This window comes from Notolabrus celidotus, chromosome 9 (assembly GCF_009762535.1).
Source record: "Notolabrus celidotus isolate fNotCel1 chromosome 9, fNotCel1.pri, whole genome shotgun sequence".
Taxonomy (NCBI): domain Eukaryota; kingdom Metazoa; phylum Chordata; class Actinopteri; order Labriformes; family Labridae; genus Notolabrus; species Notolabrus celidotus.
In genome coordinates, this window is record NC_048280.1 from 11,595,986 (window position 1) to 11,610,955 (window position 14,970).

A 14,970-nucleotide genomic window follows, 5' to 3' on the forward strand; every position below is an offset into this window, starting at 1 on the left:
TTTGTTTTATATCGACCACTTAGCAGGATGAATATCAGGATTAAGCAGGTATATTTTGAGTCTGAGTTGAGTTGAGAAACATTTGTGGCCATTTTTGTCATTCAGTTCTATTTAGGTCATTAATGCACTGATCCTCTGATCATTATTATTATTTAATTATTTCAGTAAGGCAGCTTCCTGATTCCTTTGCTGGCTCTTTTGTTTTTTTCTTTGCTCATTTTATATTTTTTGAGAAAAGAGAAAGCTGAGATCTTGCCCATCATTGATACTTGGTTGCACTAGTAAAGTGAAGTGCTGTACATCTGTGGTTGCATTATTCTATTATCAATTTGCCATCATTTTTAAGTATGTAAGAGATGATTTCATTGATAGCCATAGACTACATGTCTTTCAATGTAGACTTCCACTGAGAGGAACATATTAGACTATTTAGGAACTAAATTAGGAACTAAATTTAGACGGTCATACCAGCTTGATCATCAATGAAAATGTCCTGGAAATGTCCTGGAAAATGATCTCTGGAAAAGAGTGGGAACCCTGCTCATGTGTGGGGGATGCTGTCCAGCCTCCTCACAGATACATTAAATACATTTCACGGTGAAGAAAACAAATATAAACACGACATATAATAGTAGCTTTGTAACACTGGTTTGATTTTGTTTGGGTCCTATTATTATTATTATTATTATTATTATTATTATTATTATTATTATTATTCATATTTAGAACAGGTTGATATTTTGCAATTATGCCTTTAATGGCCAGCAGGTGGCTCCATCTGCACACAAGAATCAAATCACATATGTTTCTCCACTTGGTTTAAAACATTAACACAATCATTTGTGAAAGCAATTAATTTTCATCACAGGAGAACATAATTTAAAAACGAACTGCCACTATAGTTCACTATTATATAAATATTCGACCAAAATTGCCTATCAATTAAAAACGTGAGGTTTAGGATTGGATTTGTTACGGCTTGAGCAAAGGACCAGGACCCAAATGCAGAGTACAGGGAAAAAATTATTTATTAAGCAAAAAACCAAGGTTCAACTAAAGCGCCTTACGGGTAAAAGCAACTGAGAAAAAGTACAAAACTAGGAGTAACACAAAATCACCCAAAAAGGGGAAAAAGGTTCTATCAAAAAACTCACAAACAAAAAACTAGGAATCAATCCTCTGGAAAACACTCGAGATAAGAACACAGAAAGCGTGGCTTGAATCTCCTCAGGAGCAAGGCTACAATGGGACATGGAGCATGCGGCTAGAGGAAAATAATCTGGCACTGGAGGAGTGTTTGGTGGCAGTTTAAGAAGCCAGTGCTGATGAGAAAATCAGGGACAGGTGTGCCTGATGAGCCTCACTCCTGAGGAGACAGGCCCCGCCCCTACCCATGCAACCTGCAGGCAGAGAGAGAGAGGGTTAGGGCAAATAACAGTTACAAGAGTTACATTTTTACTTGAATGCAGTTATTGTGAAGCTGGTCTGTTGCTCTTTTATTTTCGCAATAACATGTTAACTCACATGCTAATGTGGTGAGCAAGTGAAGGGTGGGGGGTTAAAAATAGTTCACACTCATTGGAGAAGTTGTGTTTGGGAAATCACATGGTCAAGAAGGAAAGTGCGGAGTTCTGACTGCGTGACAAGGTCAACATAAGCGTACGTATTCTCCTGTCTATGAATATTCATTTTTTTAAAGGTTACTTTTGGTGACATCTGCTTCTTAACTTTTTCCACTGACGGTATCAAACCTATCTATAAATAGACGTTTTCTATTGTGTCGCCATGAATACCCAGAGCTACTTATTTTAGTGTCTCTCTTGTGCAGAGTTTGATGGTGTCTACAAAGAACAGGGTAACATATTTTTGTGTTACACAAGTATATTTGATCATAAAAACTTTAACATAACGTTAAATTAAACTGCATAGAGAAACAGTTGTTTGCCTGCAGTGAGCTAAAGGTCTAAGCAGCCTGTGCTATTTTAAGTCTGACAAAAATGTTGGAGCACCCATAGCTTAGTGTTAGGGTAATACAAATTTGGTGTATGTGTAGAGTGTATGTCAATCTTTAAAATCAATCAATCAATCAATCAATCATTCAATCAATCAATCTTCATTTGTATAGCGCCAAATCACAACAAATGTTACCCAAGATGCTTTACTGAATTTCCCCCCGGGATAAATAAAGCAATTCTGATTCTGATTTTACAAACATAACAAAGTTAAATTAACAAAGACCCAATATCAAGACAGGATAAGACTCAGTCTGATCTCATCTTAATCCACCATGAGCATTGCACCTTGCAGTATTTAGCTAGTTACAGCGGTGAGGAAAAACTTCCTTTTAACAGGCAGAAACCTCGAGCAGAACCAGACTCATGTTAGACAACCACCTATGTGAACATGACTACTTTATATTCCTTCTAAAATAGGACCATCAACTTCTCCATCAAGCTCAGCTTTTTAAAATCTTGTTGAAAAAGTTGCCATGATGTGATTTTTATTTCCGATTTTGGACCATTTTTTGTTTTCATAGGAAAGATGTTTGTTTTTTTGTCTCTTTAGCAAATAGGAGACGTGATGTTTTACTATTCCCAAAACACTGTCATGACAAAAAAATAACATTGATTCTTTCTTGTATTCTCTCCATCTCTTTTATCCCTACAATTTATTTCTGGACCTCCCTGCAGTGCAAAGATGAAGCTGACTGTAGCTTTGTTGTGTTTTTCCCTGCTTTTGGTTCATATTAATATGACCCTGGCCAAGAAAGGTGGTGGGGGGTTTGGTGGAAAACTTAATATTTTTAAGAAAACCCCCAAAACACCCTCTAAACAGCCAAAACAACCCAAACCAAGGGGGAACCCAAACCAAGGAAGCAACCCGAACCAAGGAGAATACCCGAACCAAGGAAGCAACCCGAACCAAGGAGGATACCCGAACCAAGGAAGCTACCCGAACCAAGGAAGATACCCAAACCAAGGAGGATACCCAAACCAAGGAGGTAACCCGAACCAAGGAGGAAACCCGAACCAAGGAGGATCCCCAAACCAAGGAGGTTACCCTAATCAAGGGGGATACACAAACCAAGGAGGATACCCAAACCAAGGAGGAAACCCGAACCAAGGACGATACCCGAATCAAGGAGGATCCCCAAACCAAGGAGGTTACCCTAATCAAGGGGGATACCCAAACCAAGGAGGATACCCAAACCAAGGAGGTTACCCAAACCAAGGAGGTTACCCGAATCAGGGGGGATACCCAAACCAAGGAGGATACCCTAATCAAGGGGGATACCCAAACCAAGGAGGATACCCTAATCAAGGGGGATACCCAAACCAAGGAGGATACCCAAACCAAGGAGGTTACCCGAATCAAGGGGGATATCCAAACCAAGGGGGATACCCTCATCAACCAGGCAGGCCTGGGGGATACCCAAACCAAGGAGGATACCCAAATCAAGCAGGATACCCGAACCAAGGAGGATACCCTCAGCACCCAGGTAGCCCATACAGTGGAGGTCATGGCAGTTACGGAGGTTATCCTGGTGGATACATGAACTACAACCCAAACAGCAGAATCCCAAGTCCGCACTATGGTGGCAGCTTTGGATATGGGGGCTATGGTGGTGGTGGTGGCTCTCCCTTTTCACACTCGGTCCAGCAAATGGGCATGTATCCCAAAGACCAGTCCAGGGGGTTTGGGCGCAGTGCAGTTGTGGCAGCTGCTGGAGGGGCTATGGCAGGAATGGCCCTGGGTTACGGTTTAGGAAGGTTCCCTCGCCCTCACTTTGAGTTCCACAGCCCCCAGGAGGAGTATTACTACAACCGCTACATGTACAGGAGATATGGTATGAGGTCTACAGATACGAATGACTACAGCAGAGACTACAAGTACAGTAAACCCCCTGAATCCTACGATAGCTACATGGACTCCTGCATGAAGAGAACAGACTTACTCCCTGCAGAGAATCCAAAGCAAAACAATAAACAAGCTTCTGCAACCACAACTATAGTTATCACCACCACCACCGCAACCTCTACAGCTGCTGTAAGTACCACTCCTCCCAACAGTAATACTACTCTGAGCAGCAGCACTGCAGCAAAAAACTCCTCCATTTCTGAATCTTCAACTCTTCCTCCTCTTAATACGTCCGAGGTAAATTCTAGATCTCCAGCAGCAGATGCTCTCAGAGAAACTGCTCCTAACAATGATGATGATGATGATGACACAGTCAGCATCGTAGAGATCGGCTACCCGGCACTGATCAATCAGCTGAAGGTCAGGAGATGTGTGGAGCTGTACATGGCTTACTCTGATAAATATTTGAGTAAAAAGACTGAGCCCAGAGTTAGTGATGGGGTACGAGGACTGAATATTGGCTCACACGGACTACTAGCAGTGATTATCAGTACTGCACTGATTATGCTGAATAGCAACATGCTAATGCTGCTGCAGTGATTCTTTGTTTTATCAGCAGTGAAAACGAAAGAATGTAATAAAGGAAGTGAGTAAAAAATTCAAAAAGAAGGGAGGAAAATCTCATTTTATAGGATTTGGGAATACTATTTTTCGTTAATAATATTTAAGCTTGTATTTAGGGCTTTGGCTACTTAATATGCTACAGAACAGCAACATGCCAATGCTGCTGCACTGAGGCCTTCATTAGTAGTAAAAGTGATGGTGAACCAAAAAAACGAGGTCTTCAGCAAAGTATGTTAAGTGGTGATTTAATCAAGCAGGGATCAAAGCAGGCTTGTTGCCCCAAAACTCTGTACCGACTGGACTGCTTGTCATAGCATTTTGAGAGTAATCGTGGTTCCCAGAGGAGGTATCTAAATACATAAGGGTCAGCATTTGACTGCTGTATCTTGATAAGATTTCAGTAGGTTGTTTTAATTTCATATAATATATGTTGGGATCTTCTAGGTTTTCATGTTGCGCCCTTATCCCCTCTTCTATGTTGTCCAAAGTTTATTTATTGATAAAGTCAAACTGGCAACTGACCTAATGATGACATTTCAAGGTTTTTCTTCAACATAACTTTTAGTCCAGTGTCACTTGGCACGTTTGCATGTTAACATAAGACCAAGATGTTGTTCCTGATAAATATCTGAGCATGTTAGCATACCAATATTAGCATTTACCTAAAAACTGTGGCCTCAGTTTTTTTCATATTTTTGGCCAAACTGACCAGCATCAGTATGTACAACTTGTAAAAAGTTTGGATATTGTCTTTATTATTAACCACCCTTCTGCCTTCTATTTAGTGTTACTGTATCTAGCTAAGTTTGTGGTTGCTGATGTAAGGTTGAGTTATACATGCTTTGTGGGGTTGTTATTGTTAACAGTTTATCTTCCTGTTTTTTGGCCAAAATTGTTTATTTTTTTGTTAACTTAGCATCTCTCAAAAACATACAGCAAACACTTTAAACATTTATAAGCATTACAATTTTTATGCGGCCAGTTATGTTTCTCTCTCTCTCTCTCTCTCTCTCTCTCTCTCTCTCTCTCTCTCTCTCTCTCTCTCTCTCTCTCTCTCTCTCTCTCTCTCTTACTGTGCTATATATTTCTAGAACTGTACTTTGCTGTAATCTGTTAACTATTGTCTTTTAGATGTTTTACTACTATCTAGTATATTATTCACTTGAACTACATTTCATGCTTCACTTTACTAATAAAAGTCAAATCACATATTTAGTTTCAGGTCTTCAAAAGTGGTCTTGCTGGTGTATGAGAAATAAAACTATATACTTGTGTGAATATTCAGCATTGTTATCAATGGTCCATAGAATTATTATTCTGAACCTGTTTTTAATGCAAGACTTTTAATGACCAGTAGATGGCATAGTCTGTATTTAAGTGCTGTGAGCTCTATCTGCCAGATTCCTAAAAGGAACAGCCTGTTCATTACAGGTGCAGCTCAAACAAGTAGAATATCATGTTAAAGAGTCAATATAGTTCAATATTTTCTTTTAGTTATCTAAGAAATTGAAATGTGATATATCCTGGACTCATTTGATGTAAATTGAAGTGTTTTGGGACCTACAGCTTATAATAAATGAAAAAAAATCTCACAAAATAAGAATTTTTCATTCTGAGTTTGAGTTAAGCACTGATGAAACAGATTAAACACAGTGTTTTTCTCAGTCTACTCCAAAACATGCAACCACAGTCATGTGGGAAGACGGTTGACTTGATAGTTGTCCAGAAGATCACACCCTGCACATGGGTAAGCTTCAGAAGGTAATTGCTGAAAAGACTGGCTGTTAGCAGAGTGCTGTACCGAAGCACGTTAATGGAAAGTCGACTGGTAGGGAAAAGTGCACAAGCATCAGGGATGACTGCAGCCTCTGGAGGATTGTGCAGAAGAGTCGAGAACGTTGGAGAGCTCCACAAGGAGTGTACTGAGGCTGCAGTCAGTGAATGTAGAGCCACCCTCTGATGTTTCGGTGCAATAACATTGTCACCAACAACCATTAGAGGTTATTGAATACCAATAAACTAAAATGGTACACTCATTTCACAGAATGAGCCCTTTCAGACAGAAATTTGAATTGGCAATAGGCCTATAGTATACTTGAATAATCATAAAGTCTATTGTTGTTTATTTTAATCTACAATAAGGCATCATATTTGAAACGCATGGTAAATGATTCATACAATATGTAATATATAATAAATCCCTTAACACAGATGCACTCTACAGGAAGAGGCAGAGCCGCCTCATTTTCTTAAGGAGGCTCAGATCCTTAGACATCTGCAGAAAGATGCTGCATTCTATGCTGCAGTCTGCTGGGGAAGCAGTATAAAACACAAGGATGCGAGGCGACTGGACAAACTAGTGAAAAGAGCTGGCACTGTGATTGGAACCAGGTTGGCTGTGGTGGAGAGATGCACACAGACGAAGCTATAGAGGTCATTCTAAATTACATAGATCATCCACTTCACAACTTATTTGTGGACCAGAGAAACAGCGACAGTGGACGGCTCATCTCTCTGCTCTGCAGGACTGAGAGATACAGAAAATCATTCATCCCTGCAGCCATTAGGCATCATAAATCTCTAGCCGATTGGAGATGAGCTGACAGACACCTGAATTACTTGTTTTATGTGATTTCTATAATTTTATCTGCCAGACACCTGAATTTCCCCCTTGGGGGATGAATAAAGTACATTCTATTCTATTCTATTCTACTCTATTCTATTCTATGAAACTAGTTTGGTTTAAAAGAAAGGCAGTAGAGTTCAAAGTAGTACAACAGGTTTTTTTGCGCAGTATCAGTGAATTAAAATTTTAAAACAATATTCGAGTTAGGTACTTTATTAGGAGATGTGCTGTTGAGTGCTTGAATAACATCAGTCCGTTTCCTGCACTTGTTCCATTCATTAAATGATGCCTTCAAGCTCCTTGTTGTTCATTTGATTTGTTTTTCCGTATGAGTAAAAATCATATCGTGATGGAGGATGCTGATGCGGTTTTGACACGCCCCCACCATCTGTTCCTATGCGACCCACACCCCTCGCGTTACGTCACCTACAGACCCATTGTCCCTCTCGATAAGAAAGCGTTTCATCCTATTTATACAGTCCATGGTCTCATCTGCTCTCCATCAAGATTCAGGTGAAAAAAACAACGCGGGAAACTAACACGAAATAAAGCGAGGCAGCATCTTTGACAGCGATAAACCAAGGTAAGATCACCCGAGCGAACTGAACCATCACCATTCAAGCAAAATGCAATGTTAGTTATTTTGTTTGTGCTTCAAATACCGCTGTTGAAGCGGTAACACCGTGTTCTCCCCGTCATAAATCATGACACTTCTACTTCAGTCAGACAACGCCATCTTTTAAGGTAACAAGGGCAGTGGAATAAGACTGTCCACATTAAAGTGACAGATATCTGACAGCTCAAGGTCGGTGATTTTATTCACTATTCGTTAAAGTAGCCGTATGTTAATTGCTTTGTTCGGAGCAGTTATTTCATGTTAGGTTGGCGCAAGTTATTTTATCACCATTATTCACCATAACACCTCCAGGTCTCGTGTTGTCTTTGCCACACCTGTTTTCTGTTCATCTAATCACTGTGTTGGCCTCTGAGACAAAAACAAAAAAAGAAATTACCATAATTCAAGACAAACACATCTTTAAACATGATCATCACATTGATGTTAACGCTTCTATTTACCTCAAAAATAAAAAAAAAACACTCTCCAAACTTCTTTATTTTGACTTCCAAAACATAGTGATGACATTTAACAATCCTGACATAAAGTTATCATCCACTGCAACTGTAAATTATTCCTTTTATTCTATTTGAAACAATGCAAACAATATCTTAGCTTTGGGATCAACTTCCATATAAAACCTCTTGTCATGTTTTGATCTGTTCTTTGTTTGTCTTAGTGATATTTGTTTATTCTTGTCTCTGTTCTGATTCATTTAGTTTCTAGGGTCTTTTATTTCATGTTTTGATTGCCCTTGTGTTATACGTTCTCTTATTTGTATACGCTTGTCTGTGTATTCCTTGTCTGTTTTTGTTCTGCTTCCTGTTGTAAATTCTCCCAGGCCCAATCTCAATGTCCTCCCTGAACCCTGAGCCTTGAGCCCTTCTTGACTTCATTGACCTACCCTGGAAAGTGATTGAGGGCAGGAGGCTGTTAGGGCTCAAACTATATAGTTGGGAATGGGACAGCACTTCATGACTTCTCACGTAACCTGCATGACGTCACGTAGCTCACCTTAGCAGCATTATGAGTTTTTATTGCACAATTTTTATTTTCCTCAAATTCAAGGGGCTTAAGGGACTGACTGGCTGACTGACTGACTCACACACTTGAAGATTTGCCAGTGGGACAGCCCTAACCCCTCACAAACTTAGTCTGTGAGTGTGGATTATAGACTGTATAAATAATGGACGTAGTATCCGTGACGTCACCCATCTGTTCCTGAAGTTGAGCTAGTGTGAGGTAAAGAGGTGGGCTTTGAGCCTCCTAGCAAACAGCTACAGTGTTCCCATCTGTCAATCAAGTCAGCTGTGCCTCTCGTAATGGAAAACTCATAATCTTAATATCTTCGAACTTATTAAAAAATTCACCCCCGGACAGTGTGTGATAGAGAAACGAGCTATCCAGACTGCACACGTTTTTTTGTACCAGGCTGTAAACATGTTTATTTCTGCTGTAAAGATCGGCTTTTTTGAATTTGCGTGTATGTGGTTTCTGGTACTTTCGGAGCCAGCCTCAAGCAGACACTCGATAAACTGCAGTTTTTAACACTTCCGTTGGCTTCAATTCTTGCGGCCGGAGGTTGCCGCTTGGTGTCGAAATTGAGATTGGGCCCCAGTGTGTTAAGTTTAGTTTTACTTCCTGTGTTTTCCCTCCTTTTATGATTGTCTTCACCTGTGTCTTGTTGATCTCACCTGTGTCCCCTTATTTGTACCCCGGCCCATGTATTTAGTCTCTGGCAGTAGGTACTGCATACTAGTACATACTGGGTTTGAAGGTAGTATTTAGTATGACTGTTCTACTGTTCGCTGGATTTGCGGTTTCGGAAAGTGGAAGTAATCAACGGTCAAGCTGATAGCAAAACTGCTTCTTTAGCATCCACTTATGATTTAAAAAGTTAAAAAGTGGTTTACATGGAATTTAATAATTTACACAGCACCTAAAAGCAGAGTGCTCCTGTCAAAAAAGAAGAAAAACAAAACGTGGAACGTTAGTGCTGTGCATTGTGGGAAACTGTACGTGAGGGAGACTGGTCCGATGCATTCTGAGAAAGTTTCCTGAATCAGTAGACATCCGGGGAGTTTTGGTACACTGCAGATTTTGCTCTTGTTCACATACTACGTACTGAATTTTGGCCAAATCACTATGTACTGCTACTACAGTAGGTGGTTTCAAAAACAGCCACAGTGTCTCCTCCCTTCTGTCACAGTTCAGGGAAAAGCAAAAAATGTGCAGGACCAAAAATGCAGATTAAAAAGTTAAAAATTATTTAATAAACTAAAACTGAGATTAAACAAAACATACTTAAAACAAAAAGCACTGGAAACAGGTAAGACTTGGTATGACATATCACAATGAACCGACGCAGAAGGAAGGGAGACTAAATACAACAACAGGAAGCACAAGACAAAAACACAGACAAGGAATACACAGACATGAGTATAGGCAAGGCAGGGCAAGTTTATTTATGAAGCACCATTCATACACAGATTAATTAAAAGTGCTTTACAGAGTTAAAAACAAAAACCAGAACAGTAACAACCAACAAAAACATACAGCAAACACTTTAAACATTTTATAAGCATTACAATTTTTATGCGGCCAGTTATGTTTCTCCCTCTCTCTCTCTCTCTCTCTCTCTCTCTATCTCTCTCTCTCTCTCTCTCTCTATGTAATATAATATACATAGTAAATAGTGTTGGGTCTTATTATTTATCTAAATTAGGAGGGATTATTACAAATAATCAGCCCCATTCACTGCTCTGAAGTCTATAACTTGCAGAGTCTTATTGTCCTGCTGGACACAGAATCACAACTGATCTTGTCTCAACCAAATGAACCTTAAACCATTCGATTCATCTCAGAACTTCTTCCCAAGGATTAAGATTCAAACATTGAATCTTTTAAAGAAAGAAAATTAAAATTACCTAAAATGTTTGATTAAAACTCGTTAAAAGAAATTAAAAGAAAATCCTTAAAGCTGCAGTTGGTAGAAAAATGGTACAGGAATTTCTGATATCACAAAGTCTGCCTCAATTTTGATTGGATTAAATTAAGGGGTCTGTGGCTGACTGAAAAAAAAAGTTAATTAACAAGAAATGGATTTTGATGAGAATTTTGTGTGAACTCATTCCTAAGTAATATGTATTGTTGAACAGAGAAACAGAAGTCTTTCACCATTGTTACTCATTTTTTCCTCTCTTCCTTTGTTCCCTCCCACAGGGCAAAGATGAAGCTGAATTCCTTTTCTGTTTTTTCCCTGTCACTTCTTTTGTTGTGTACCCATTTTTCCCTGGCAAAGAAGGGAGGAGGCGGCGGATTTGGTAGAAGTGGTAGCTCTGGCAGAAGTGGCAATTCAAAGACTTCCTGGTTCAGCAAAGGCAACTCCCAAAGTAAAACTAACACAGGCCAGAAAACTAACCAGGGCCCCAACACTCAGGGCAGAAACCCCAAACAACCCGCACAACCCAATCCAGGAAATTATCCCCGTCAATCACCCGCAGGAGGCCCCCATAATCAGAATCCTATGCGTGGATCCACACACGGAGGTTATCAAGGTGGATATATGAACTATAACCCAAATAACAAAGTCCTTAGCCCTCGCTTTGGAGGCAGCTATGGTTATGGGGGCCGCGGGTCTTGGGGTGGCTCTCCCTTTTCCCAATCAGTTCAGCAAATGGGCATGTATCCCAATGATCGGTCCAGAGGGTTTGGGCGCACTGCAGTTGTGGCAGCAGCTGGAGGGGCTATGGCAGGAATGGCCCTGGGTTACGGTTTAGGAAGATTCCCCCGCCCTTACTTCCCTTTCCGCAGCCCTCATGATGAGTATTCCTACAACCACTACATGTACAGGAGATATGGTACACGGTCTACAGATACAAATGACTACAGCAGAGACTACGAGTACAAACCCCCCCAGGATTCTTATAATATATACATGAAATCCTGCATGCAGAGAACGGATTTACTTCCTGCAGAGAATCCAAAGCCAAACAACAAACAGGCTGCCATGACTCCAGGCACTGGCAAAGTCAGCAACGGGACAGAAACAATGGACACTGCAACAGAGAGCTCTTCAACCTCTGCCCCTTCGTTTCAACGTCCCATGAATCTGGATGAAACCAATCCTGAAGATGATGATGATACAGTCAGCATTATGGAGATCGGATACCCAGAACTGATGGAGCAGATAAAGGCCAGGAGGTGCTTGGAGCTTTACATGGAACACTCTGAAAAGTACTTACAAGTTAGAAACACTGCAGGGGGACAGGGACTTGAGATGGGGTGGCGAGTGTTTCTAGCTGTGTTCACAAGTACCATACTGGTGCTTCTGAGTAGCAACATGCAAATGCACTGAGGCCTTTATTTGGGATGAAGGATTTGATAGAATAATTTAACATTTTCCGTTGTTAACCAACAAAAAGCTGATAAAGCGGAGTGGAACAGCTTATCTTTATAAAGTTATGTCATTCCCGGTATTTACTTGGTGGCCATTCACTAATCCTACTAATTTGATTATCAGGTGAAAACAGGGAAGAATTTAGAGGGACATCAGGCCACATTTCAATGCTGAGTAATATTTGAGCTACCATACTTCTCGTATATAGGTCGCCTTTGATAAAAGCGTCTGCTAAATGACATGGATAAAAGCGTCTGCTAAATGACATGGATAAAAGCGTCTGCTAAATGACATGGATAAAAGCGTCTGCTAAATGACATTGTAACATTGTAACATAGAACAACAAATGAAATCAGCAATAATTTAATTCCCAACTAACATAGAGGTAACAAGGAAGTAAGTCCCTAGTTGTCTTTTACACCTTTTCTGTTGTATCTCACAAATCTACTAAATGCTAGTATTGGCTTTCAGCTACTGTCTATTATGGTAAAATTAGGAAGTGAATGTATGCTAATGTATGCTGTTGTTCTTAAAATTTTTATAGATTATCAAACATGATTTTACCTGGAATACAACCTTCTGTTTTACGAGACTTTCATTACACATTATCTTTTCATTTGCACAGTAGCCAAAAGAAAGAGAAAAGCAACTGTGAAGTGATTATTTGTTGGATCCTAAATTTGTGCCACCCCCCACTTGAAACACAAAACCATTGCATTATTACATTTGAGTCTCCCACCCTGAGCTTTTTCAGAGGAAAGTGTCTGCTGTGATTTTCCATTGTTTTGTTATCTTGATACTTAGGCACTTAATCCTCATGTGTGCTGAACTGGCACCACACAGCTGGTACAGACTGTTGGACATATTGATTTAGGTGAAGGAAAAGAAGGGGAGGTCTAACTAGGGAGCCTCAGTGTTTCAATTAAATGCACTTCCTCTTTCCTCCCATGAAAGATGGAGTGTCCATTACCTTTTACTATACTGTTTTGAACAAATGAGGAATCCATCCATTAGTGACCTTTTAGAGTGAACATCCCCTTCAGCCAGATGGACACTGTGTGTTTGTTTAAGTAGATTGTGTTTATTCAGGGAAACTGGAAAGGTTCTTTGTGTTTTTTCCTTTCTTTCCGTCTTTTATGTCTTTGTGACAGAGCAAACACAGACTCTGTCATTATGCTGATCAGTGTAAACTTCTTTGCAATGATGGGAGTATGCTTGGATTGTGATAGCATCATGTTAAATCTAGTTGCGGTTGCAGTTTCTGTTGAAGGGCTGTCTCAGTCAGGGACATGTAAAAGAGTCAGAGCAGTGAATAGTAATCTAAGACTGTCAAGAAATACCTGTGTAATAATCCTTTACATTAGTTCAGTGCATCAGACTGACATATTTCACACTATAAGCATGACATTCCACATTTTAATAAAATGATATATATTCAATTTTACATATCTGAAAACAAAAATGGACTTCTGTCATATAAAGTCCATTCAACTACAGAAATCCAAACCTGAATAACTTGTGATTACATCTGCTGGTGCTTTTATCTATTTGGATAAACAGACAATAATATGCATGCCAATCCTAACACTACTCACATTATTCACTGGAATAAAAACGTGTGTCTTTTCTGAATACTCATGTATGTTGTCTTAACATGTCCGTGTACTGCCATTCTTTGTAAAGTGTATTGTGTAATTTGTGATACCTTTTTTATATATGTACCTCCATTTTCTCGTCTGCAGGAAGTGTTGCATAACTCTTTCCTGTCTGTCTGGAGTAGCTTGTGATTGCTGAAGTGCTCTTAATACATTCCCCTCATGTTCCAACTTTGAGCTGAATTAATCTCCAAGACCTACTGAATGTTTTCCTATATCATCAGAGACCTGTACTAAAGTTTTTCTTATCGCAGTAGCTGACGATGAAACAATTTAAAGGTACTCTCTGGAGTTTGGAAACTCATTTGTAGGATAGATTTTTTTGATAAACGACATTTTACACAGCTAACAGACATTTCCTTTGTCATAACTCAAATGACATTGTCATTATTAAAGACCCAGTTTTGAAACAAAGATATGGGATGCATTCATCATATCAAATTAACTGTAATGACTAACACTTTGTGGCCATTGTGATATACTGCATTCGGCTCTACACAAACAACATATTCCCTCTTGATTTATCTGAGCAGAGTGCAGTCAAGACTGCTATGAATAACAGAGATTCCCATTTCACCCATTACCATTTCAGTTAAATTACAACAAACCACTGTATCCATTGACTGCAGGACAGTTTCTGATTCTCAAGTGGAAAAACCCCACAGTGTACCTTTAAAGTGTTGCATGTAGCCCATGTCTCCCCAAGCCTGGCTTTGAATGAATTCAGTTACATTAAATCATATATGTATCACTTTGAAAGACATGAATGCCTTTACCTTTGTATATCACTCTGTTTGCTGAAGCTGATACTCAACATTGAGGGTTGACTTGCACTTTTTGGTTGTCTTGTCAAATAAACGTTCAAACTGAAACTATGTGTTTTCATTCTCAAATCAACAAAAAAATGTTGATTTGATTTTGCAGCAGCACATGTGACGTTAGAAGTGTTTCTGATTTCTTGAGGTCAAATGAACTGCCTGATACAGCTCATTATGATCATTAAGGTGAATCACATGGTATGGATCTTAATATATTCAAGTTTTATTAATTTAAATGTAAAATCTGTTGGGGTTTTATATCTACTTATGCCAATGGGGTTAGTGTTTAATTATTCAAAGTTACTGGCAATCACTCAGACCTAATGTGGTGTGAGAGCATAAAAGCTGTTATCACAATGATTGGATTATTACTG

General features: G+C 39.5%; 2 protein-coding genes across 2 annotated transcripts; both read left to right on the top strand.

The window, feature by feature from the left end:
- Positions 1 to 1,378: 1,378 nt before the first annotated feature.
- Positions 1,379 to 5,940, top strand: LOC117819555 (calcium-binding protein P-like). The gene is made up of 2 exons (XM_034692981.1): positions 1,379 to 1,659; positions 2,691 to 5,940. Exon 2 carries the CDS (start codon positions 2,698 to 2,700, stop codon positions 4,456 to 4,458), a length of 1,761 nt encoding a protein of 586 aa, XP_034548872.1. The 5' UTR covers positions 1,379 to 1,659; positions 2,691 to 2,697; the 3' UTR covers positions 4,459 to 5,940.
- Positions 5,941 to 7,525: 1,585 nt separating this feature from the next.
- LOC117818237 lies at positions 7,526 to 14,650 on the top strand. Its single transcript, XM_034690999.1, has 2 exons — positions 7,526 to 7,691; positions 10,947 to 14,650. Exon 2 carries the CDS (start codon positions 10,954 to 10,956, stop codon positions 12,079 to 12,081), a length of 1,128 nt encoding a protein of 375 aa, XP_034546890.1. The 5' UTR covers positions 7,526 to 7,691; positions 10,947 to 10,953; the 3' UTR covers positions 12,082 to 14,650.
- The last annotated feature ends 320 nt before the right edge of the window (positions 14,651 to 14,970 follow it).